The sequence below is a fragment of the Lacerta agilis genome, chromosome 4, assembly GCF_009819535.1.
Source record: "Lacerta agilis isolate rLacAgi1 chromosome 4, rLacAgi1.pri, whole genome shotgun sequence".
NCBI classification, from domain to species: Eukaryota; Metazoa; Chordata; class Lepidosauria; order Squamata; family Lacertidae; genus Lacerta; species Lacerta agilis.
This window is the reverse complement of record NC_046315.1, coordinates 14,713,586-14,741,224: the sequence shown is the minus strand read 5'-3', so window position 1 is coordinate 14,741,224 and position 27,639 is coordinate 14,713,586. Positions and strand designations below refer to the sequence as shown.

The 27,639-nt window shown below is 44.8% G+C and overlaps 1 protein-coding gene across 9 annotated transcripts in view; it reads right to left on the bottom strand.

Annotated features, from left to right (window-relative positions):
* Positions 1-27,639, bottom strand: part of FAT3 (FAT atypical cadherin 3) — a 443,200-nt gene that overhangs the window by 317,806 nt on the left and 97,755 nt on the right. For all 9 annotated transcript variants that reach the window (XM_033146109.1, XM_033146108.1, XM_033146110.1 and 6 more), the window contains exon 2: positions 17,276-20,584. In XM_033146109.1, coding sequence (XP_033002000.1) covers positions 17,276-20,567 — 3,292 coding nt within the window. In that variant the 5' untranslated portion in view covers positions 20,568-20,584. The remainder of the gene's footprint in view (positions 1-17,275; positions 20,585-27,639) is intronic.

The window sequence follows — 27,639 nt, the reverse complement described above, 5'->3', positions numbered from 1 at the left end:
ACGCCAACGGAGCCGGGCTGGAATTCCTTTGCTAGCTCAGAACTGAAACATCAAACAGCACAGGCTTTAGCAATTCAAGTTCCCTAATGTCATTGTCTTCAAGAACCTGGCCTGAAGCCCTGAAACGGAAATTGCTTAACTTGTGTTAATCCTCATCAGGGGGAGAAGAAAGATATACCCTTGAACAAGATATAGCACAAGGACATCATCTCCATATCTTTCACTTGATGGGATCACGTCTTTCAGGGAGACTACACGAAGCACTTAACAAAGACAACACGCTCGCAGAAGCAGCAAAAAGTTATCTAAACAGGGTAGACCCAAGCATGCAACGCATGAGAGGCTGGATGGCACACAGCCTTGCTTCTTATTGAGACGAATCTGTATATCCATGACTGGAGCAGAACGTACAAGGCATGCCTCTACCCCCATAGACCACTGTGCCCGTTGCCAGTCTATGTGCATTCACAAAAAACCCATTTAAATGCTTGGGACAAGAAGGGTGAATGCTATACACTCCCTTGGCCCAATGGAAAAGAGGAAGTATAATTACTAACTGAGATGAGGTAGATTCAAAGGACTGCATCCAATGCTGCTCAGAGTTCTGCTCGTACAATGGGATTCCCTCTCCCTCTCCCAAAATCTTTTGGGGAGGGTATCCCAACCCCCAGGAGAAGCTATTGAGGGTGCGCGCTGGGGAGAGGAGCAGAAGGGGGAGTTCTGTCGCGCAAGTGGAAGTTTTGATGTTTTCTGCAAAACAAAGCCACTGCGCCAACATCTGTCTGAGGCTACGAGGAGGCATAAATTAACTATGTGTTATGTCAAGAAGTATTTTATGGCACCTGCGTTAAATCTACTGGCAATGCATTTCATACTTGTCGGGGGCAGTCCTACCAATAGGCAGAGCGAGGTGGTTGCCTCAGGCAACTGTTTTGGGGCGTGGTGGAAAGAAAGAAGAAGAAGAGTTTGGATTTGATATCCCACTTCATCACTACCCGAAGGACTCTCAAAGCAGCTAACATTCTCCTTTCCCTTCCTCCCCCACAACAAACACTCTGTGAGGTGAGTGGGGCTGAGAGACTTCAAAGAAGCGTGACTAGCCCAAGGTCACCCAGCAGCTGCATGTGGAGGAGCGGAGACGCGAACCCGGTTCACCAGATTACGAGTTTACCACTCTTAACCACTACAGCACACTGGCAAGTTCTTTATTTCATCTTTTGTTGTTGCTGTTGTATATTTAACCTCTCCTGAAGAGCTGCTTGTGGGATTTTCTGCCTCACACACCAAAATAACTTGCCTGACCTCAAAGTACTCTGCACTGTGAGTTGTGGAGAGGACACCAATTACTTTTCCACTAAGTTAGCAAAACGTCTTGGGCCAGACTGCTGTATCTAAGAATCTTCTGGTCATTCTGCTGTGTTCAATGACCTTTTGGGGTGGCTGGGCTGCTCATCCTTTCTTATTGGTTTTTTTTTAAAAAAAAATAGATAAATAAATAAAACACACACACAATGGCAAGAGCAAAAACTGTTTTCATTCTGTTTCCAGACTTTGCTCCTGTCTAGATGTTCAGAAGAGGACTGGATGAAGTTTATGCTGTTGACACAGGCAAAGAAATCTAAACAACAGAAATGGAACCCATGAAATAGATGAGCTAGCGTGGAAGATTTTTGCAGACATACAGTTTTGGTGATGGCAGAATGCTGACAAGAGGGCTTTCCTGTTCTACACAAGAGAATATTAAAAGTTAAACAATTGCAGGTCTCTGAAATGTGGGCTTCAAGTCCTTCTGGGCCACTAGGAAGAGCTAAGAAAGGCTCAAAGAAAACCCAGCAATTCCCAGCTCTCGGGAGTTTTCAACACTTATTCTACTTTTAGTTATGAAATCTGTTTCCTCTCAGTCATGCAAGAAACTCATGAGAAGCATCAAGAAAAGTCTTCACTAACCATCTGCCTGCTAAGTACATTTTGCACAGAACACTTAGGTCCAAAGGAAACGTGACTTTAAAATGTGTTCCTGCATCCAACATGCAGGGTTTTTAACAGGGGTTCTTGCATATCATATCCCAGCAGTCGATTGAAATAACTGCAAAACTTGGACCCCATTTGTTCAGTACTGGAACCCATACAGACCCGACAAAACACTGGCTTTGGACTCCTTTAGGAGGAAAGGGGATATAGGATTAATGAATTGAAAATACTGGGTATGATATGATCTATTGTGTGTGTGACGTTGGTGGCGCTGTGGTCTAAACCACTGAGCCTCTTGGGCTTGCCGATCGGAAGGTTGGTGGTTCGAATCCCTGCGATGGAGTGAGCTCCCGTTGCTCTGTCCCAGCTCCTGCCAACCTAGCAGTTCAAAAGCATGCCAGTGCAAGTAGATAAATAGGTACCGCTGTGGCGGGAAGATAAACGGCGTTTCCGTGCACTCTGGCTTCCGTCACGGTGTCCCGCTGCGCCAGAAGCGGTTTAGTCATGCTGGCCACATGACCCGGAAAAGCTGTTTGTGGACAAAAACCGGCTCCCTCGGCTTGAAAGCGAGATGAGCGCCACAACCCCACTCTACGTAAATATAAATATTATTTTTAATTCTTTTTAATGGCTTCTTTCAGCACAGAAAAAAAAGAAAATTGTGTGCTCTAAAATACAACAAAAAACAAGAGCAGAACAACAACATATGTGCCATGGCTTACAAATATGAAATTAAGCACTTTCCTCCTTCCATTCCAGATCACACAGAAAACTCACAGCCTGTGAATGACTACAGCTCTATATAGAATAAGCATCGATTTCACCAAATACTCCAGGCCTGGAGTGTTGGACGTTTTGTAAATGCCCCTTGTGATGTATATACAATAAAAGAAGGGCATATCATATAAAAGGAGCCGGGTATGACATGCTTGTACAAGCCTACCTGATCGCTTATTTTTTTCCATTACAGCAACACTCCACAGGGATTGGTACCAGCAGTCAACGACAAGGTCTTGAACCATTTTTCATTTATTATGGGTGCAGTTGCATTGTGCTTTTTCATTATCTCCCACCACTTTCTCCATATTTCAAAAAAATAAATTACTCTTAACTTACCAGGTTAATGGGGTCCGATTTACTCCTGCCGAAATCAATGGGGAAATGAAAACTGCTGAATGCCATAAGCTAACTTGGTTGTGTTCTATCACAAGCAACCTCTCAAAATAATGTAGGGTGTGTGTGTGTGAATCTGTATCATAAATTCTTTGCTTTAAAATGTTGTTGTACGATTTCAAGAGCACTGGGGTAGATTTATCTCCTCCTTCCTGTGTCGTGTTGTGTTTTTGTTGTTGTTAAGCGAGGCAAGCCACACAATGGCAAAGAGGTGGATTAATCTGAGGTGCTGTTATGCTGCACGGCTGAATGGCCTTCTGCTTCCTTACAACTTACAACCCTATAATTCTATGATAAAGGGACAGCGAAATTGCCTATCTAATGAGAATACCTTCACTGTGCTCTCGGACTCCCCATTCATCAGCCACAGACAGGCTTGTCAAGGTTATATTCCAGGCCAAAGTGATTGTGGCAGTGCAACTGGGATCCCGCGGCAGAACGCGACCTGCAGTCCACAGCGCCACTGTAGATCATTATTTCACACTCCCTGCCTCACCGATTCAAAAATTATTGCAAGATACTGTCGCCCTCGACCAGTTTCGGCTGACACAGCCTTTTTGCTGTTGTCATTAATGCAGCCTTCGGTGTTCGCAAATATCCACAGCGATGGTTCATATCAACAACTAATGTATCGTTCATTTACTAGCTTTCTCTTGGTCTTTAAAACTAATTCACTAAGCTGATTTGCACACACACCCTCCCAAATTTCCCCTCAATTCACCCATGAAACTGCTGCTGCCACCTTGGGGTGGGGTGGGGTGGGGAGCTAGAATGAGTAAATGAGTGTCCACATCGGATTATGAAATGAAAACGGTCCACATCGGATTATGATTCAGGGCCTCGCAAACCATTGTTTCTGAAGATGGCTACAGCATTAAGGCCTAGCATTCACTCCTGCCCAGCCTCCGCTCTCACTAGGGCTGGGCAATATCTGGTTTTCAACATTGTGATATATCACCAGCTAAACATCTCGATAAACTGATATATCACGATGTCTGAAATAAGGATTGGGGAATGATAGGAGGTCTAAATATTTGTTTGTTTTGGTATTTGGTTGAGTAGAGGTGGTCTTTTCTTTTTGTGTGTGTTTTGTGGTTTTATTTTATCTTTGGTTTTTCTGATAAGTTGCTGAAGCATAAAACTTATGTGTACAAATTGTACTGGAGGAGACTCTTGAGAGTCCCATGGACTGCAAGGAGATCAAACCTATCCATTCTTAAAGAAATCAGCCCTGAGTGCTCACTGGAAAGACAGATCCTGAAGTTGAGGCTCTAATACTTTGGCCACCTCATGAGAAGACTCCCTAGAAAAGACCCTGATGTTGGAAAAGATGGAGGGCACAAGGAGAAGGGGACGACAGAAGATGAGATGGTTGGACAGTGTTCTCGAAGCTACTAACATGAGTTTGGCCAAACTGCGAGAGGCAGTGAAGGATAGGCGTGCCTGGCGTGCTCTGGTCCATGGGGTCACGAAGAGTCGGACACGACTGGACGACTGAACAACAACAACAAATGTTTGCTTTTTGTTGTTAAGTTTCGCAATAAAGAGAAATGGTTACACACACAAAAATGAAATAAGGATGGGGCTATGTATGGGCACTGGCTGGCTTTGTGGTTTCCCCAAAATTGTGATTTTTGCATAGCACACACACACATTATGAAACCAGTATCATGATATGGACTTCAAACCTGTTTTAGACAATATATTGATATATCGCCCATCCCTAACTCTCACCTCTCAAGTCAAGAGCACTCTCCCCCAACTCTACTTTGACTGCAATGGCTTCCAAAGTTGACTTGCTCATCCTGTTCTCCATCCTTATTCATCTCATCTCATCCCAAATCAACTCTACTCTTTTCTCCCAGTAGCAATAGTCACAAGTTTCCCCCAATGTGGAAGTTTCTGGTGGGGGACACGTACAAGACTTGAGGTGGGAGGGGTGTCCCACAAAAGGGAGAGATGTGGGGAACACGCTTTACAATATTGAACCATCCCTTTTCCTACTTAACTGCATTTTATCGCATCTAGAAACAGCCCAGAGATAGATCAATGTGTTTGTGATTAGGTTATTATGCTAACTCAATTTATTAAGTAGAATATTAACAGGAAAGGGGATTCACCTTCTCAAGAGGGCATTGAGATAAGCACACTGCTGGTTCTGTTAAAGAGCCACGCTTTCAAAAATTGACAACGGATTTTAGGCTCCTTCAGGGAAGTACAAGAGGACTTTGCTCCAGGCCAATTCCTGTTCTTAAAAAAAGAAAGAAAAAAATCATAAAAATTTCTACCTTGTCTCTTGTAACTTACCAATGAATAAACAAGAACAACTGCAATGCAAAATGGTAAAACATGCAAGGGCATTTTAACACAAGTCTTAAAAAAAAGACTGATAGAGCAAGCAGTTCTAAAATTAATTTTCAGTTCTGAAATCAAGCATCTGTAAGCCCAAAAGACGCCCTGACAATTTCCTCCACCACCAGTTTGAAGAATGACACGTGGAGGGCACTGTGATGTGAAAGGGAAAATGCCAGTAACGTCTTCTGCACATCCCATTGAAGTGAATGGGAGCTGCACGGGGGCATGTTAAAAGCAAGAAAAAACCAGCTGGTCCAGAATTCTGCTTTCCACAAAGATACGTCTGGGAAGCTCAAAAGCAGAGTTTGAAGGCGACAGCTCTAATTCATGTTTTTCAGCAACATATTCAGATATACACTACCTCTGCATGTGGAGTTTCCATTTAGGTGTCACGTCAAATAGCCACTAGCAATTAGAACCTTTAAACCGCTCCTGTTCATGGCTACAACAAACGAGACTTTTCGCTCCATTTCCCTCTTGCCTGAGTGGTTCTTGTGCCATCAACAGCTATGTCTGTAGAATCAGGAACAGCAGGACATTGCTGGCTTCCTATGGTAAGCATGCATTTGTGCAGGAAGGGGGCAACGACTACACCCTCTCTCATTTTGTTTTATCCCATGCCCCCTTTGGCAGTCATTCTGTGGCTGGGGCCCGCAGCACCTTCTCAGAAATCGAAATGTGTTCCTTGGTCCAAAAAGGCTGGTGACCTTTGATGTAGACAATGCTTGGATGGCCAGTGTGCTGTAGTGGTTAAGAGCGGTAGACTCGTTATCTGGGGAACCGGGTTCGTGTCTCCGTTCCTCCACATGCAGCTGCTGCGTGACCTTGGGCTAGTCACACTTCTCTGAAGTCTCTCAGCCCCACTCACCTCACAGAGTGTTTGTTGTGGGGGAGGAAGGGAAAGGAGAATGTCAGCCGCTTTGAGACTCCTTCGGGATATCAAATTCAAACTCTTCTTCTTCTTCATCTGTCATGGATGCTTTAGTTGAGATTCCTGTATTGCAGGGGGGGTTGGACTAGAGGACCCTTGGGGTCCCCTTCCAACTCTACAATTCTGTGATTCTATGACCTAGATGGAACCAACATTTCTGATTTGGTGTAGGGCCACTTCTTATGTTCCCACACAAACGTACAGTGTGGGAGGGACAATGGACCAAAAATGCCTATAAACCATGAGTTTTGTCTTCTTGGTCACACTCCAGCATGACCAAGAAAGTTTCTTAAAACCGAAAGCCAGTGGGCATTGTTTTGAGTGGAGAGGAAGCTCAGGTGTCTTAATCCTTTCCTTGCCAGTGATTATTCTGCTTAATGTCAGTAACCCAAACTCTCTTTTTTTCTCCTTTAAATTTCCAGATGTGCCTTTATTCTTTTAAGCATGCATCTGTAAAGGCAGCTGGGGCAAAGGGGAGGATTTGGAGAGGGGAAATGGCCTATTCTGGAAGGACTGAGCACCTCCCCTCCCTGTACAGTCAAAAGAACATCCTTTCGAGAACTTTTTCTTTGAAAAAGCAACTACCGAGGCTTTCTTACATGTTTGCAGGTAACATGACACTTTACCCTCAAAATAAATTGTTAATGGGTTGTAAACCTAGGTTCTTCCGCCCTCTCCTCTTTTCTAGGTGCAACCGCTGGCATTGGTTTTTAATAATAATACATAGTGTGAGAGAGTCTCCATAAATCATTTTTTTTAAAGAAAGCATTTTGCTAATTCTATCAGTTCCACAGAGCTAATGGTTTCCTTCCTTTTATCTGCAAAGGACAGATAACTTACTCAATCGCTAATTTGTTGCTGCTGCTTTTTAATCACACTTATTTTGTACAGTACAGAACAGGATGCGCTTTAATGAAATTCCGCCAAGAGTTTAAGTACAGATGTGCTTCTTACAAATCGGATCCTCCCTCAAAGAGGGCATGTGTTGCGTTGCGACCTGGCAACCAAACCCTGTGTTGTGAGTGGGAATGTTTGGATGGCCACAACACCCTATTGGTAGGTCCCTCGATGCTGGGAGCAATTTGACCAATGGGACGCAAGTAAAGGACATTGAGGGACCTATTTAAGCCCATGCACGTGTACCTGAGCTTCCTCTTCGGGCTAGTGCATCGGAACACCCGTCCACCTCTCCCTATATTTAGTGCTTGCGCTTAACCTTGCTATGCCGTCGTGTGTCGCCTGTCGTTGGGACAGGGGCACGGCAGGAATTCTCCCCACCTGGCTGATTGGCTGTTGCCACTTGGGTTTCGCCTGCTGCGTAGCAAATTGTCACAACTTGTAAGGTTGTGGATAGGCTCTGGTTCAAGTGATAGGGGTGGCAGAAGGTTCTCGCCATCCCTATGCAAAGGCTATTCCGGTAAAGGAATCAAGGGACTCAATGGTTTGGTCAACCCTGAGAGGGGTTGTGCCCGTGCCAGAGTCCAGGGGGACATCCAGGTGGCGGACTGGCTTTCAGTTGTCCCTGGTGTTCACCCTTGGCTGACCTACGATAGAGCAAGGGTGCAGGGAGCTAGTCGAACCAGAGCCTATGCAACCACTCACTTGGTTGTAATCAATAAAGTTGTGGCCTAAATTCTGCCGAAAACCAAACCAAAAATTTGAGTCTTGACTGAATTTATTTCTAGGGGGTGGTTAAAAGGTCTAAACACGCAAATCACAGAACATGTTCCCAACACTTTTAAAAACAATTATGATACAGTAAGGTCAACAGTACAGGTCTTGGTAGGATGAACCCAGCACTGCTTTCAAGACTTGCCTTGCTTTCCCTTTCATTCAAACAAAGAGCCATACAACAGTCCAGGGAAATTCCCTGGCCAGAAAAAAATATGTTTTGGGGGGGGGGAGCAGAGACGTGTTCAGACAATATTGATCGGTTTATACTTAGCTGGCAGAAGGGCTAAATGACTCAATCCAATGTATTGTGTCAAAAGGAAAATAGATGTTCTTAACATGGGGAGGTTTCTAGAGTGTGCTCTTAGCCACTCAATTCCATTTATTGCTCGTGTCAAAAGTTAACACTTGAGCACTACTCGTGTTACAAAAGGAAATAAGATGTTAAAGCAAAGGCAAAGTGAGCCAGGATAGCAGCAGCAGTAGTAGTAACAACAACGGCACAGGTATCAATATAAAGGAGAGACAGGCTGAGGGTGGTAATTAAAGGCAGGTGAGCCTTATATGAATGGTCCAAGGTTCTTGTATCATTTGTTTGTTTTGCTTTTTTATAATCCGCCCTTTTATTTAAAATAATAATAATCAAGGCAGTTTAAAATGTACAAGAATAAAACCAATGAGCTTTTTTCAAAGTAACAACAATAGTATTTCAAGGTGCTTTAAAGCACATGAGAATTAAAATCAACCAAGTATCCGTAAAATCATCAATAAATGCATACAGTCGTAACTCGGCTCCCGGACGCCTTGGGAGTCAAACGTTCTGGCTCCCGAACGATCGAAAACTGGAAGTGAGTGTTCCGGTTTACGAACATTCTTTTGGAAGCTGAACGTCTGCCGTGGCTTCTGATTGGCTACAGGAGCTTAATGCAGCCAATCAGAAGCCGCGCCTTGGTTTCCGAATGTTCCGGAAGTCGAACGGACTTCCGGAACGGATTCCGTTCGACTTCTGAGGTACGACTGTATTTACTGAACTGCTCACCTCTGCATAATTCCATCCTTATTTCAGACATTGTGATATGTAGCTATGTTTAGCTGGTGATATAACGTGATGATGAAAACCAGATTGTCACCCAGCCCTCACACAGATCGTGATTCGAGATACGTTGCCAGGTCAGATATCACAATGTGGACTTCAAACTAGTTTTGGACGGTAAGTTGCCCAGCCCTATACCTGAGAAATTTAAACAAGAGATGGTGGGGATTAAATCTCTGCCACTAAGGTACCATTACCAGCTTAGTGGAGGCAAGGTCTGTCTTGATGGCAAATTTCACCAACATCACGGTGTAAGAATGAATGCCTTGAACAATCTCTCCAAAGATGCAAAGCGAGAGGAGCTGATGCAATGAAATTTAAAAATTATAATTCTTCTGCAATGGCATTTGGAGTATAGCACACTTGGCACCCCATATAGCATCTTGCTATATAGAAAGGCTGTGTGTTCCAGTAATTAAAAACTGCTCAGCACGACGTCAAATCCAGCCTCCCTTTTGTAGCTCACGTACCACTAAGCCAAGAATTTAATATAACCTCGGATGAATGGTGCAGGCAGCTCCTCAACAGATCTGTTCCACAGATAAGACATCCTTTCATAAAAATGGAAGCTAAAAATAACAAAGGTAGGGCTGGTTGGCTGTCACCCCCACCCCACTCCCCCCCCACCCCGCCAGCCAAATCTTCATTTTTATTACATTTTCCTTTCAATGAAACTCTATCTCGGCAGTGGCAAAACATACATATTTATCAAACTCCTTCAAACAGTAATGATAAATGAAAGCACCTTTCAACTCAAATATACCTGCAGAAGCATTCGGAAAGACTGAAATGAGATGCAGCTTGTCTCGAGCAATGTGTTTACCCTACTCATCTCCCCAAGATGAAACAGTAGCAGGAAGAGATCCCCCCCGCCTCCTCCTTTTAAAGCTTTTCTTAGTGTTATAAGTTCCCAGCACAAGTTAATTTGGAGCCACAAATAAGGCATTTCCCCTTCTCCCACTTCCAGCCACTAAACTGGAAAGTTTCTATTTCGATTTCTGCAAACCCGTCTTTGAGGTCATTTCAATTGCTACTGCCATTGAATATAAGAAAATTTAGAAATTGTGTTATGAAACTGCTGTGTGGGCTCAGAAGAATTCAATCTGCCCAATTTATAATCATTTAAAATCCCACCTTTGCTTAATGGAATTTCCAGCTGTTTTTATAACTTAAGGAGGAGATATACCTAACTCTTTAAAGCCCGAGGGTAGGTTAACACATTAAAAACTTCAAAATCAGAAACACTTCGATCAAAACCTACAAACAAAGCTATCTTTAGCCATCTCACCCCTTGCCTTTCCCTGCAAGACTAATTGCAGCCGTTTAGAGTCCTCAACAGGTTTTCCACACTTATCAGCCGATCACCCATTCCCACCACCCTTCTGAGTAATACCCCTCCCCACTCCCCCACTATATTTAAGGATCTGGTGACTTCTGTTTCAGTGTATCTGAAGAAGTGTGCATGCACACGAAAGCTCATACAAAGAACAAACTCAGTTGGTCTCTAAGGTGCTACTGGAAAGAATTTCCTATTTTGTTTCTACAAACCTTGACAGGGCTGACTCTAGTCCTTCACGCAACTGGAAGCAGCAACTTTTGGGCTAAGCCGTTTGTGGACTCCAGGTCTTTCCTAGACCAGATGGTCAAGGATCTGCATGCTTCCCGTACCCCTTCTTGAGGTGAACTTTAAATAAGAAAAACTTTACTCTTGTTTTGAGTGGAAATATACTTTACACACAACTAATTATCTAGAAAACAAATATATGGGCATACAAGTTACAGAATCTGGCATTTTCAAGGTCATGAAATCTAGATCCCTACCATTCCTAGATCAAACAGGAGTCTGTGAGTGAGGCTTCATTAGGCAAAAAGCCTCTGAGTGACTGTAGCTGCTGGTGTGTGCGTATATAACTATCAAAAGTATTTTTAAAATGCATGATATCCTGCAGGTACACAAGCCAGAGAGCCACTGCCCTGACATATATTTTGAAAAGTGGTTTGCCTTTCTGCTCGTCCATTCTCCAAAGGTTTGGCTGCCTCTTGACGTATCATCACTAAACTCAGCACAAGGGTTCCCAAGGTGAGATCTTCACTGCCTTTTGGATGCCAGGCGCCATTTTGAATCAAAGCCAACTTTGCTTAGTTTAGGGCATAGGTTTGGTTACCTCTTGGTGCTTCAATGAAAAACTTGGGAGAAAGGCAGCCAAGGACATACTGGCACCTGGGGCAAAATGCCCTGGTATTGCCCCACAATCTGCTTTAGAAGCCCTTGCAGATTCCTCCGCACCTGGCCCAGCAGTGAGGTTCTGCAGGAGCTTTTCCTTAAGGAGAGGCCCTTGCCGAATCTCCCTTCCTGCCCAGTGGGATAGAAAGGACCTGCAAGGGCTTCACCTTAAGGAAACGCCGTGCAGAACCTCACCACCCCTCTGGTCGGAGGTGGAGAGAGATTCGGCAAGGGTGAATCCTACGTATTTCTGGGCTGCTCCAGCTGCTCCAGGCTAGTACAGAATTGTGGCAGTCCCGGTTCTACAGCAGTACAGCACATGGAACAGTGTTGAGGAAGGAATGCTTGGACCACACGGCAAGTGGTCTATAAGACCTTAGGTTCTGAAACTTTCAAGCACGAGGTGGAACAGGCCCACCTAGAAATCACTTGGCTACGCACAACGACCGGAGATTTATTGATAACTGAAGGTGTCTTCCCAGTACACATTGTGTCCCATCTAAAGAAGTCCCTTGGTGCCTTCGAAAGAATCCGGGGAGGAGGTGGGGATCGTATCGCAAATGAAGATTTGTGACTTTATTAGATTTGCACGTCATTAGGCAGGACACGAATGCAAGATGATGTGTTTAACAGTGGTCATTAGGTTGGTTACTGCAGCCCTCTTGTCACAGTGATGGGAGCAGCAAAAAATATTGATTTATTTTTTTACACACACACCCTTTGTACTTTTGCTTACTTCTACAGGTTTCCAGAAAACCAATAAACAACAGCCAGGGTCAGTTCCTAAGTAGTAACAAAGGCGCTACACATAAAATACATGAACTTCTCTCTCCTTAAGGCTTATTGAAGACTTTATAGATGGAATACCATTCAACAGTTCTTGGGTTGAGACTTCCCAAGCTAATGTAACGCATTTTCCTGGATGTAGCAATTCACTTTCCTGTGTGCAAATAAGTTTGTATTCCATGTGAAAGTTACAAAATTATTTTATTATTTAAAAGTTCCCTATTTTACCATTAAAAGTGTGTGTTTTGCATGTAATAAGTTCCTACAAACTGCGCAAAATGTGAGAGTGCAATTTGATGGAGCAGCACAGAACAGTTCTATGATTGAGTACCCGTAAAAATTGAAACAGGATTAAATTAGCTTATTCCGCCTTTTCAAAAATGGGGTGTTTTGTGTTTCTTCATCCAGCATCTCTAGTGCTAACCTGAAACTTGCACAGGAATCAAGGAACAGCCTAATTGTGATATACTCTGTCTTAAAACTGAGACAAATGCAGATTTTATGGCTTTTAACACAGTGGCTGGTTCCCTCCAGCCCACATGTCAATATTGGCCAATGACGGAGTCACATTTGATCCACAAAGCCATGTTTGAAAAACACAGCTGATAAGCAGGGGTCAAAGGCTGCTCAGTTTAGCTTCATGCACGAGTTCTCCTGCTGGGAACAGGAGCATGCAGCAAACCATTTGAAAACACTTTTGCAAAGAGCACATTAGTCTTTGAACCTCCAAGAACCAGAGGCTTAAATAGCAGCTTGGGGTGTTTGCAAAAGGGCTTTCAAACAGCCCTCTGCTGCACTTGGAAGTTTCAGCAGTCAGCGCTTCGAAGCCGTGTCACCCTGACATAAAAGTGACAGGGCTTCCCACCTGACAAATTTGGCCCACCATGGATGGAAGAATGAGGATGTGACCCCCGCCACCAAAAAAAGGTTCCCCGCTCCTGCTTTAACACTAAGAGAGTTCCCTACCCCACCCTAACTCCTTTGCTTAACATCCAACCTGACAACAAATCCTGCAGAACTCAAAAGTTTGCTTATTATCTAGTGACATTATGAACAAGCTTTATTGTCACCTGGAGACAGAATGCCACAAGGGAGGAGGTCCTATGGCTATCTTCTGGGGTAGGGTTTTCCAGACAGAGAACTCTTTAAAAAAAGTCCTTGTCATCTGAAGCTGAATCTCTGGACCATGTAGGCCTAGTTGCTAACTACGCTACCTTTACACAATGCAAGTGTCAGGGCTGCAGCTCAAACAGACTTTCAAATGTTTTCACTGCCTTTTTTCCTAATCCAGACCCCAGAGTGTATACAGCGCTGTCTGGCTTTCATAATCAGCTTTGGATCTTGATGTCTGATTAAACAGTTTGAATTAGCCCAAAGAGAAACTTTTTTTTTCATCTTGTGCTTTAATAACAAATGAAAAAAAAAAAATCATTATAGGCCTTTGGAGAAAGAAATGCATTATGTATGTAAGGGTTTTCAGTGATTGCTCATGAGTAACCAGCCTGACGCCGTGGTTTCTAAAACTAAGTTTCTTTATTGTGCAGATATGTACAGTGCAGCACCAAGAAGTACGTCTCACTCATCCTTCGGCAGAGTCCGGGAATGACTCTTTCCGGTTCTTTGCCCAGCATAAAAGCCGCGGGATGCGGAACCCCCGCCTACCCCCTCTGCGTCCTCCCCCCCCCCTACGCAAGTGGGGAGACGGAAGAGGCGCCTCACCTCCAGTCCCTGCTTGATGCGAGGGCTCTCCTTTCCTGTCAGAGCCCTGACTCCTACTTCCCCGTCCCGTCTCCCCCTCCCCGCTAGAGGGATCACTGCCTTCCTCACTGGAGGAAGCCGAATGGCTGAGCAGGTGGGGCGGGGGCTCGCGATAGTCAGAAAGCCCTGGCAACCCTTTGCCGTGAGGTGGGGGGCAGCACCCTGACAATGTACTTCAACCACAGCAACCCGTGAATGACAACTATATACATAAAGACTGTTCTCTGCACCAAATTAGCAAGTGTGCTGCATACATTACAGTGTGGGTATCCAACTCAATGGGGAGAAAGGGCCCCCAAGGTGTATCTGTTTGGGAGCTGGTATGCTTGGTCCCTGCTTCTTGAAAATTCCCAGCAGGGAAACTTGTTTATTTTCTCTTTTTTATTGTTGCATTTATATCCCCCCTCTTACTTCAGAAAAAGTTTGCAGGACTTTTCTCATCACATGCTGTTAAATTGGGGGAATCTACTACATTGCTATCCTGCGCTCAACGGTTTCATATAGATGTTAAACAGCATGGGGGATAAAACTGAATATAATAATTTATTATTATATAATATAATATATAATATAATATATAATAATTTATTTATTTCAGTGTATCTGAAGAAGTGTGCATGCACACGAAAGCTCATACCAGGAACAAACTCAGTTGGTCTCTAAGGTGCTACTAGAAAGAATTTTCGATTTTGTTTTGACTATGGCAGACCAACACGGCTACCCACCTGTAACTGTAATAATTTATTATTTATACCCCGCCCATTTAGCTGGGTTTTCCCAGTCACTCTGGACGGCTCCCAACAGAATAATAATAATAATAATAATAATGGCGATAAAAGATCAAACATTTAAAACTTCCCTAAACAGGGCTGCCTTCAGGTGTCTTCTAAAAGTCAAATAGTTGTTTATTTCCTTGACATCTGATGGGTGGGCGTTCCACAGGGCAGGCGCCACTACCGAGAAGTCCCATTGCCTGGTTCCCCGCAACCTCACTTCTCGCAGTGTGGGAAACGCCAGAAGGCGCTTGGCACTGGACGAGGAACCCCCCACTGAAGGCTCCACAGGGCCAAGCAGCACCTCTTGAAACGACCATCCAAGCAGGACTGAATGCAGGACTGCTGCCCACTTCTAACTTGGACACTCGTTCCAGAAGGATACCATGGTTGATGGTTATTGAAAGCTGCTGAGAGGTCAAGGAGAAATAAAAGGGCCACATTTCCCATCTCTCTCTCTCCCAACAGATACCGCCAAACAGGGCAACCCAAGCAGTTTCTGTGACCAAACTATGACTGTATATAGGTAGGAGCAAGTGCAGGCCTATGTAGATGCACTGTGTAGTTCTGGATTGGGTCCACTGGTGGATTTGCACAGACCGAAACCTTACTGCCGTCTCATCGCTTCTGACGGGAGGCTTCCTGCTGTGTCTCTGCCCCAGCAGGCCAGCCACTCCTGCTCCCACCATCGCTGTCTTTCATCTACGTTGCCGGGGGCAGATGTGAGATCCAGGCCAACAACATCTGGAAGGTCACAGTTTCCTTATCTCTGCTATAGATCTCCAGCTTTTACGGGTTCTTTATTCACTCGCACAGAAGAAGCAGACAAGAGGAAGGGGAGGCGGCAGCGAGTCCGCGCTGCCGATCCGCGTCTCGTCTCGGGGCAAAGCTCAATGCAAAGGCAGCTCTTAATGAAATCTCTGAAAAAAAAATGCAAACTAATGCTTTCTAATTTCCTCACTTAATCTAATGTCACAGCTGTCCCATTAACGCCAGCAGCTATTAGATACTTAAACAACCAGCTTGTTGAACTGCAATTTTATCATATGGCTCCTTCCTTCTCCCGGTTTTGATAATGTTCCATAATGGCAGTGAGGGGGTTATTTGAATCTCTGAAAGCCATCAGACCCATAATCATCTCTGGAAAATGAGTACATTTAATGCATTTTGCATAATAAAAGAAGGACACCTGATACAAGCACGAAGTTCAAACATCAAGCCGGCTCACCCTACTACAGCTTATTTCTACAGTAATTAACGTTCCTTCTGAACTGCCCTTTTTTGTTAAAAGAAGCCAAACAACTCCGTTGAACAAAACACATGCAGAACAAGACACCCAGTAATGTTTGCTCCACCCATCCAAAAGCCCATTTGGCAGAGTCTCACGTTTTTGATGGGGTCAGGAGTGCAACGCCTGTCTCAGCACCACCACGACCTGCATAATTTACAGTTATCACAACATAATACACAGGCAGTAATGGAGTCACCGATAGGCCACCATTTGCTTTTCAGTAAGAAGAGGGCAGCCGCAAAGGAAAGCATGTGATTTTGTGCCTCCACTGGGATAGATATAACTGAGCAATTAACTCTTTTTCATGGCTGTGGTGATCGACAGATAGGATTTCATTGCTGATGAAACAATTAAAGAAAAGCTAAAACGAATTCATTCAGTGTCCAAAGCTTAATATCCAGCACATAATTTTTAAAGCCCCAACCAAGGCCCCTTGAGACAGCCTTTTTTATTGCAAATAAAAGTTATCCCCCCCCCATGATGCTCTTGGGACGGTCAAATGCAATCCCACTTTCAACGCTGCTTGTGCATGCAGAGGTTTTGGGGTGGTCGCACTGCTTCGTTTCCAATCTGTGCATGTGTCAGAACATCCCACATAAATCCCATAACTTTTATTCTTCTTCAACTTTCTATTGAATGAAATCCTGTAACTTCTTATACCACAAACATTCTCTTTTTTTGTCCTGCTTCAGTTGCACTGCAGCCCCTCCAGAAAGCAATAATGTGGTAGCACTGAGGAAGCATCTCAGAACTTACGTCCACCACTAACAAATTATAGCTGCCTCAAGAATACGTTGCAAAATATACCCACAGTAAAACACCCGTCTGGAAGGAACCCAATCTAGCAAATGTGCAAACCAAAGAAGCTTCTGTACATAGATTAACTTGGCAGGAAAAGAACTATCAAGCATTGTGGGTTCCGATGCTTATCTGCCTTGTGAAGGGAATCCAAAATTGAACCATTTGGTGTGGCTCCCATTTACACCGCCCAATGTGGATAGCAGTGCACACTTCCATCACCCTGAAGGGTTAACATCCATTGGCTAAGATTGAGCATGGTTATATACAGAACCCAGTTCTACTCAAGAGTAGACCCACTGAAATTAATGGGCTTGTGTTAGTCATGTCAATGAGCTTCAGTGGGTCTCCTCTGAGTATGCCTAATATTAGATATAAACCACAGAGACTATACTTGGATCGCCACCGAGATACCTGCAACTTTTCCCATTTGGTTTGCAGCAACACTTACCCGTTTCCTCATCTACGCTGAACCGTCCAAGCCCACTGCCATCTCGGATAGAGTACTGGATCTCGCCATCCCTGCCGGTATCGTCGTCCCTTGCGCTCACTTGCAAAACGCTTGTTCCGATGCGCGAGTTTTCCTTTACTGATCCAATGATGGCAAAGTCGGAAAAATAAGGGGTGTAGAGGTTTTCGTTCACATCCACGACTTCAACTTCTACAAAGGAAACTGAGGATAAAGAAACCGGGCGACCTTTATCCTTTGCCCTCACGGTTAGGTTGTAGAACTGTTGCTTCTCGTAGTCGAGTTCTTTGCTTAGGCGGATAGCGCCACTGGCTTTGTCGATTTCAAACCTCCCATTGTAATCGTTCACCAAGGAATAGCGCACTTGTCCTCCAAGACCAAGATCGGGGTCTTGAGTTTCAAGCCAAGCAATGACGGTACCAACTGGCAGATCTTCCAGGACCTTCACACTATAGCTAGGGGGAATGAATGCTGGGGAACAATCATTGACGTCATCCAAAAAAACATTCAGAGGGACGACAGAAGACTGCTGGTGCCCACTCTCTGCTCTGTCTCTTGCCTCTATCTTTAATGTGTAATTTGCCTTTGATTCCCTGTCTAAATGGTCCCCCGTGTATACTATTCCCGTGGAGCTATTGATAACAAATTGCTGCGTGTCTGTCAATATGGAGTAAGTCACTTCCCCGTTGGGCCCCAAATCTCTATCTCTGGCCTCTACCTGGATAATTTCCACACCGATACCAGTACTTTCCAACATATTAACCGAGTAGCCTTCCTGCAAAAATAGAGGCGCGTTGTCATTTGCATCCTCTACGGTTATAGTAAGTAATCTCCACGTGGCTTTCTGGGGGCTGCCTAAATCATAAATGGTAATGTTCAGGAGATATAGCTCTGTTTTTTCGCGATCAAGGGGCAAAAGGACCTTAAGCAGCCCTGTCTCCACTTCAAGGTTAAAGCAGCTGTCCGTATTGCCATCCGATATGGTGTACAGCACTTTCCCGTTAAAGCCGGAATCGGCATCGTAGGCCTTGATCTGGAATATGGTGGCCCCGATGGGAAGGTCCTCTCTGACGGATACGTCGGACGGAAAGGATTTGTCAAAATGTGGGGCCTGCCTGTTCACGGAATAGAAATCCAGGAAGCCATCTTCGGAATTTAGCTTCACGTTGGCTTTAGCCTTTTTCAGCAACTTCTCCGCTAGCCTCTGCGCAACTCTGGTCTCCCTGCAGCTAAAGGTTTTAGAGGACACTTTCCCGTGAACCACAGAAATGTTGACGAACATTGAATCGGCAAAATTCTCCCCGTCGGTTGCTGTTATCCTAAGTCCAAAGTTGTTGCTCTTCACGCCGGCGCCAGACAGGGACTTTTTGAGCTGCAGAACCCCCGAGTCTGGATTCAGGTAGAAAAAGCCCAGCTCGTTACCCGAAATTATTTTGTATTTCACAAGCTCCAACTCGTCTATATCTATAGCAGAGACGGCTGTGATGTGCCCGCCAACAGGGAAATCAGATGAAATCACTCCCTGGCAAGCCACCTTTTCAAACAACGGCTTGTTATCATTTACGTTGCCTATGTATATTGTGACATTCACCTCGCTTTCATGGCGGTAAGGAGAGCCCCAGTCTGAGGCCCTAACAATAAACCTGTAGCTCTCTGGGGAGGACTCAAAATCCAGCTCTTCAGATGTGCTAATAACCCCAGTAAACTGGTTGATGGAAAAGGGGAGCGAATTTAGACTAGCAATGCTGTACGTGATGTAGCCATTTTCTCCCCGATCCTTATCAAAAGCAGAAACTGACAAAATGCTAGTACCCACAGGGACACTTTCATTGACATAGGAGCCATATGAAGGTTGTGTAAACTCTGGGATGTGATCATTGGCATCTTCTATCCTGACAGTAACATGTGTTTTCAAGTATCCTTCTTTGTTCGTTACTTCTAAGTCATAAAATTCCTTGTCAACAATTTTTAAAGGGCGTGCAGTGGTAATTAGACCTGTCCTGGGATTAATCTTAAAATACTCTGCATCCTCGCTGAGAGACAATTTATATCCTTCGCCCTGCAGTTCTGGGGTTAGCTTAACTATAGCAACAACTACTCCGGGAGGAGAGAATTCACTGATGGCCACATCATATGTTTCCTTTTCGAACTTTACAGGGCTGCTTCCTCTACTGGGACTGGCAATATGTACCAGTTTCACAGCCGAAAACTTTTGAGGGGACCCTTTGTCTTTTGCTTGGAGCGTAAGATTGCAACCATATGGAAAATGGTCCCAATCAATGGGCTTTTTCTCTTTGATTTTGTACTCGTTCATCCATCTGCTATCCTTAGTCAAGTGGAAATGTTCCAAGGGATCTCCAGCAACAATAGAAAGAGATTCTATCTCGCCATTGGCACCTTCATCTAAGTCATCCACATTAACAATAGCATATGTAGGCTCCCTGTCCGAAGGGAAGGGAATGTGGGTTACGACATTGATGGTTGGGGCGTGCTCATTTATGCGCTCAATATGTATGTAAAGTTTGGCAGTGCTGCTTACTCCATTGTTACCATAGAGCTTCATCCCACGGTCCACAGCCAAAACTTCAAGGTCATACCGGTTTTTCTCATCGTAGTTTAGCCGGCCGCTTAAAGAGATGACCCCACTAGTTGGGTGGACAGAGAAGAGGTCGACTTTATTTTTAAAGTAGTAATAGAATTCACCGTTGGAACCAATATCAGCATCTGTTGCTGTAACCTGTGCGATGCTAGTCCTTAGAGGAGTGCTTTCTGCTATGGTTACGGAATAAGTGGTTGGTGAAAACAAAGGCCTCAAATCGTTCATGTCCAAAACCTGGATGTTCACTTTTGTCCATGCTTCCAAGTCTTCTCCACGGACAGAGCCCTTTATTATCAACAAATAGTTGTCCTGGATTTCTCGATTCAATATGGCAGAATTCCCACCTTTAGTCCTTATCCTAAGGAAACAGAAATCAGCTATTACAACTTCCTCTGCCTTGAAAAAGCCTTCATCGTCGCCAGACACTATCCTGTATTTGATATCCCAAGAGAGGTCCGCCATGGTGATGCCCATTCTACTTTGGCTGTTAAGATAGGTCCGTGCTGCAGAGTTCTCGTACACTGTGGTGTTGTATATGGAATGTGTGAAGTGGAAGCCAAATGGCATTGCCCCTTGAAGGCCATGGCAGGCGTTGGCCAAAAGCTGAACAAGCAGGAAGACTAGGCCAGGCGTGGGGGCCAAAGGACCTGACCAATGGCCCATATTTCTCTCCATCACATCATTCTTTCATCCTTTAAGAAAAGAAAAAAGATAGGCATTGATTAGTGGAAGACAAATATTCCACATGCTTCCATTACTCAAGTGTGTTTACAGATTATGTATTTTTTTTAAAAAAAAAAATCAGTTCCCAACATTCTGCCCCACTCTCCAAATAGTCTATCACATTCTAGAGAAACCTGAACAACCCATGTTGCAGAACAGCTGGTTGACCACAAACATAAATCAACTTTCGATGAGCAAATATGACAGGTTTACATACAGGTGGGTCACAACCTGTTCAACCTGACTCTAACATGAGTGAGATATCCAGCTCCGACCACAGATACATATAAATAGGCTGTGATAGGGGGGGGGGGGAATCTGAGAGATATATGGGAACCTTCTCCAGCCAATGAGGCCACCAAAAGCATGGGTCAAGTTCTATCTTCAAATGAAAACACATCCTTTATTCTTACATGCACTAAGGACTGTCATTCACTCACATGCTGCAAAGTTGTGGTGGTGCCAAAACCTGCCCAGTAACCCTGGCTCCTAGCTGCCCTGGTCTCTACGAACAAAGACCCACTGCTGGAAGTGCACTGCAGTCATGTACAGAGAGTGCATAGGACTGCAGCCAAAGACATTCCTAAAATATATGTACAGGAGAGGTGTCAGTACCTATCACCCTTGAGCATCTACTGAGGGTCCACCAGTGCTGATGCCTGCTACAGATTGGGCCCACCCACCTACACATCCCAGTTGCTTCTACCTATCAGAGATGAGCTGCAAGCTGTCCACCATTTTAAATTACCTGCAATCATCAAAGGCATTTAAAGAAAATTTGGATGATGGGAAGCTCACTACCTCTGCCCAAAGGCACCTGTAAGTCTACTGTTGCTTGGGTGTGGGTAGGTGTCACCAAATGTTGGGGGCATCAGACACAACTTGGTGGGGGGGTCACAAACCTGGATCTGACCCTGAGCATGTACCTTCCCTTGACACGTAATTTGTCCCACATAATGATGGGACATTTTTCCTACCAAAAATTTGAATGTGACTTTGAAAGGCTGCCATTCCAAACTTTTCCCTAGGATAAATTCTCCTGTTTAAGTAACAACAGCCAATATTTCACCAAGACAGGGTGCTCTTCTTATTCAGTTTACAAAGGATATGCTGGAAAAAGAACAAATCACAGGTTAGGCTGCTTGGTGAAAAACACCTTGTTCCCTGGTGATTCCTGATGCTTCCCTGAAGCCTGGACACTCAGTTATCTTGTTTCACAAAACAAGCTAATGGACTTCAGTTATGAAAACACCCATTGTTTGCTATACACCATGAACGCTCATCTATGACACTGGCAGCGGAGTGGCCATAATTTTAGTGAGACTTTAAAACATCAAAAATAGCAGGGTGCAGGAAAGAGAGGAAGGTGCCTCTGATAAGAGTGGAAATTTCTATGAGCTGCGCACAATATTTTATGGCATGATTTCAGACCAGAGTCGTCCTTTCAAACTGAGTATAATTCTATAACTCTGCTGCTGGTTTTTAAGTACTAGTGGAAATCGATTTATTGCAATGATGTTACAACACTCCCACAAAGCACCTTAGCTCCGACCCCAGAGTCTATATTCAACTGCAAAGCGCATTAATCAATAATACCTGATCAACTCTCCTGTGTGTTTCGTCAAGACATGCAGCTTTTTCAAACTGTTTACTTTCATACATCACTCCTTTCTTCCACCTTGTATTGATCCCTGGCAAGTCTGAACAGCCAGGAACCTCACAGGTTTCAAGGCTCCTTCGCTGGTGGTATCAGGGAAAGTGACAAGTATAGATATGTTGTCAGGCAGGTTGGACTGGCAGTAAGAAAGCATTCAGGGAATCATAGAGCCGAACAGACCTCAAAGGTCCTCTAGTTCAACACCTGACAGGGCAGGGAATCTACTGCTACAACATCTCTGGCAGGTGGTCATCCATCTACTGCTAAAAAGCGTCAAAAATGAAGGCAAGTCCACCCACTTCTGGGACTCACGGAGTCGTAGACTGGTTGGATGCAGAGGAATGGTGGGAGGAACCAGGTGGGAAACCACCAATGGAAGATGGCACCGCCCAGGGAGTGGTGGTAGGACAATGAAGTGGGAGAAGATTGAGGGGTGGGGAGGTGTCTGAAGCTGAAGAGGCAACAGGACTTAGTGAGCTGGGATAGTCGGTGGCAGAGAGAAGTCTGGAATCAGAGGCAGAAGCTGAAGCAGGAGAGTGGGAGGAGGGAGACCAAGAGGCAGAGATGAGTCAGGCTAGTGAAGAGTCACGGGTGTCTCCCATTCCGGCTGCAACAAGATCTCACCTCTGCTTTTAACCCAGAACCAGAAGAGGCATGAAAAGGGTGGAGGAGGCAGGGTTGCACGCAGGCAGGGTCTCAGATGCTTGGGGAAAGTCCTGGTGAGGAGGTGGGGACTTTCAGTCTCTGCAAATGATTTTCATGGAGGAAGACCACTGGGAATGAGCTGCTCTGTTCAGTGGCCTGAGAATCAGTCAAGTCTGTGAAGGTTGTGTTTTTTGCTGATAAAGAGTTCATAGAATCATAGAATCATAGAGTTGGAAGAGACCACAAGGGCCATCCAGTCCAACCCCCTGCCAAGCAGGAGACACCATCAAAGCATTCCTGACAGATGGCTGTCAAGCCTCCGCTTAAAGACCTCCAAAGAAGGAGACTCCACCACACTCCTTGGCAGCAAATTCCACTGTTATCTCCATCTTTAAACTGTGATTACTGACCAGCAGGGCAGCCAACAAAGTAGTCTCCAATTGCTGTTGGACTAAAACCCCAATCACCCCTAGTCAAGCTGGCTGAAGCTGAATTGCACCAAGCTATGGAGGGCAACACACTGGTTCCTCCTGGTCTAGCTGCTCATGCCATTATCAAGTTCTTTCTTCCATTAAGCCAAAATCCTCTTTCTTGCCATTTGAATCTTGTTTAAGGTCCTACCCTCTGGGGAAACCTGTATAACTCACATTAAATAGCTCAGTGTTTTTCAACCTTTTTTGGGCAAAGGCACACTTGTTTCATGAAAAAAATCACGAGGCACACCACCATTAGAAAAGTGGAGGGTGTCCCCCTAGGGAGTGCCAATCGGCGCCCCTGCTGGCCGAGGGTGGGGTCAAAAACCCTACCCCCCCCCATACCCAGGAGACAGTCCGGTGCCCGCCTAGTGGGTGAAAATTTGACATTTTTTTTTTTAAAAAAAAAATCTTTCGAATTTTTCAATTTTTCCCACGGCACACCAGGCAACATCTCGCGGCACGCTAGTGTGCCGCGGAACAGTGGTTGAAAAACACTGAAATAGCTGACAGTGAGACAAATATTTGGCAGAAACTGAACTGAAACAGTAGGATAAAAACAGCGCTGACAGTAATGAATACAGATCGGAAGGGAAATCGCTGCCTTTCTACATCCCTAACGTTCACAGAGGAGCATTTTTTTTTCAAACTGCATTTCTTTATTTTAGGGATTCATACCCAACCCTTCAATAAAATTCCCACAGCAGCCTAGTAAATTTCAGAACACTGAAAACGTACACAAATATGCAAAAAATAAAAATAGCAAAATCAATAGCAGTGGCAAAAACAATAAGCCCAGCCAAGAGAAAACAGCACAGCATGCCAGAGACTTGCTCATTATTGGAATTATACAGAGAAACTGCTCCACCAGCTAAGCAGTGTATTTGGTGCGGGGGCGGGGGGGACGGACCACTTTGTTCCCACCTCCTGAAACTTCACATCACTGACTTGATGACAAGTAACATGTGATTCAGGGATGTCACCAGAAACAACCGGCCTATGGTCCCTTCTCCTTTCTGCTATAAAGGAAAGAGATCAGGAGGAGACTGACATTATTTAACCTCCTCTGCAGCTGCCAAGAGACATAGAATCATAGAGTTGGAAGAGACCACAAGGGCCATCCAGTCCAACCCCCTTGCCAAGCAGGAAACACCATCAAAGCATTCCTGACAGATGGCTGTCAAGCCTCCGCTTAAAGACCTCCAAAGAAGGAGACTCCACCACACTCCTTGGCAGCAAATCCCACTGCCGAACAGCTCTCACTGTCAGGAAGTTCTTCCTAATGTTTAGGTGGAATCTTCTTTCTTGTAGTTTGAATCCATTGCTCCGTGTCTGCTTCTCTGGAGCAGCAGAAAACAACCTTTCTCCCTCCTCCACATGACATCCTTGTATATATTTGAACATGGCTATCATATCACCCCTTAACCTTCTCTTCTCCAGGCTAAACATACCCAGCTCCCTAAGCCGTTCCTCATAAGACATTGTTTCCAGGCCTTTGACCATTTTGGTTGCCCTCTTCTGGACACGTTCCAGCTTTTCAGTATCCTTCTTGAACTGTGGTGGACCAAGCAGCTGGAGATTCACAATGGGGCAATGGTAAATTTGTTCCTACCATTATGGTGGACCTTGGGCCATCTGCTACACAGAGAACATTCCCCCCCCCCCTACCATCTTGGTGGCAAGCACAATGGATGTTCCAGGCTTCAGTCACAAACAGAAGTACCAGGTCTACAGGAGCCAACTCCTAAGGGCTGAGGTCCCTTTGCCCCCCCCATAAAATATTTGAGGGGGCTGTGCCTCCAAAGGTTGATGGGCATTGCAATTCAAATGGTGTCCATGGTCCATCTGACCATGGTGCCAACTTGATTAAAATATTGTGGGCAGGGCTTACCTTCTCTCTCCCCCCCCCCCCAATATTTTATTCAAGTTGGTACCCCGGTCAGATCACAGGCTTCCATTCTTATAGTAGCCAAAGGGTTAGGCCTTGGAAACATGGTTGGGATTGGGAATATCCAACATGGCACCCTTCAGATGTTGGTAGACTACGACTCCCAGCAACCCTGACCACTTGGCATGCTGGCTGGGCTGATGGGAGATGCGAGTCCAATAGCATCTGAGCAGAACCGGGTTCACTACACCTAATCGGAACCTTGTTTTCAAGGTTTAGATGATAGAAACTGTTCCTAAACTGACCTCTGGCATCAACTGCTCAGCCAGGCAAACAGGATTCTTCGAGGGAACAAGAAGAACATATGTTTTCTGCAGGCTCTTTCTTGTTGGGTATTTGTTTTAAAGAGCCATGTCATGTTTAGAAGGCAGGAAATGTAATGTGATAACACGCAGCCCTTTTACAAAGGAGCAGAACGTGAACGGACAAAAATCACTTCGTAAACATTCCTGATTTAGGGAAGAAGAAAAAACCCGCTCAACTAAATATTATGGTTTCAAGTGGGAGATTAAGGGCGTGATTACTTGTGTGCGGTTTTAAAACATCCAAGCAGGAAACTACTTAGAACAGCGCGGGTTTCATTAAAAGGGGTGGGTGGGCATGAGCTCCCTTTTGTGCAACAGTGCTAATTAAAAATGGAAGTCATGCTCCAAATATGCACAGCACCAGCCAAGGTGACTTTAGTTGGGCGAACAGCACCCTTTGACAACAGATACTAGTCTCTCGCAGTGCTAAGGAAGCTCTGAAGCCATTCACCTTGTAAATGCAAATTTTCCAAGTCCAAGACAAATACATCATTACCATACTGATGAAATTTAGAGCTATTTCCTTGCCTCGGTATATCAGCGGTGTGTAACTTCACCAACGGTTACAAGAAATGCAGGCAGGCAAAAAAACGGGGGAGGGGCGGTCATCAATGACACTGCATTAAAGGACAATATAAGCCAATCTTCACATTCTGAAAAGGACCACCTACTCAGATACATTTCCTCAATTAGGATGCAATGACCGCCCACGATTTGATATTAAGAGTAGCTACAAGGAATGGGGAGCCTCAGATCTACGTGCTTCTTCGTCACCTTCCCTCTCCCAGCATGCAAGGGAAGATCAGAAGCTTCCCTTTTTACTTTGCAGCAGAGTCGTACCTTGGTTCTCGAACGTCTTGTGACTCGAGCATTTTGGCTCCCGAACGCCGCAAACCCGGAAGTGAGTGTTCCAGTTTGCGAATGTTCTTTGGAACCCGAACATCCGACGTGGCTTCCGCGGCTTCCGATTGAGTGCAGGAAGCTCCTGCAGCCAATCGGAAGCTGCACCTTGGTTTTCGAACCTTTCCGGAAGTCAAACGGACTTCCAGAACGGATTCCATTGGAGATCCAAGGTACGACTGTACACCCACCTGCCTATTCATCCCTATACGGTGAACAATGGATTGCACAAACCATTATTCTCCCCCCCCCCAAGTCGGGGCCCCAAAACACAGTATGGCTTGAGATAAACCAGGAGGAGAAATTTCTTATCTCTTTCTGCTACTCACGAAGGAGTACAAGGACACATGTGAGTTTAAGATGCGCCACCGCTCGCATCTGAAGGGACAAACCATAGTCTGCCATTATGTCAACTGAACTAACTAGGCTAGCTCAAAAGATGCACCAAGGAAAAAAAAAACACCAAGAACTCTGGCCAATAAAGTTTCAATAGTGGGAATAGTCCCTACTATTGAAACTTTATTGGCCAGAGTTCTTGGTGTGTTTTTTTCTTAGCTCAAAAGATGGCCTTCCACACTTAGAAGAAGGGCTACACTACAGAAACACGTGAATAAAGTGAAGCTAAATCCAAATGTGCTGCTTATTGGCGCAATATCTTTCACAAGTAGAAGCATGGGAAGTGCTATTAAAACACTGTGTAAACATTTGCACAAGCTCGAATGCGAAGCATTTAGAGAAGACTACTAGCGGCTATTTTTCCTTCCTTCTCTAAGTCCTTTCATTTCCACACAAACAGCCATAGCTCCAAGCATGTTGCATAAATCCCATAAATGCTCTTGGCATTAGCAGGTGGATCGATCTCTGCCCAGGTATTCCAGAGGGTACTGTATTTATTTTGGAGGGGTTTTTTTTATCCACACATCTCCCAAGGAGTAGAAAGAAACATACAGGGCTCCACTTCACCATCCACACCACAATAACATCAGCCTGAGAAACAGTAACTTGTCCATGGACCCTCAGTCTAACTTTGGTCCAGCTGCAGCTCAACAGAGAGTCCAAATATCAAATTTGTCTACCAAAACACACACACACACAC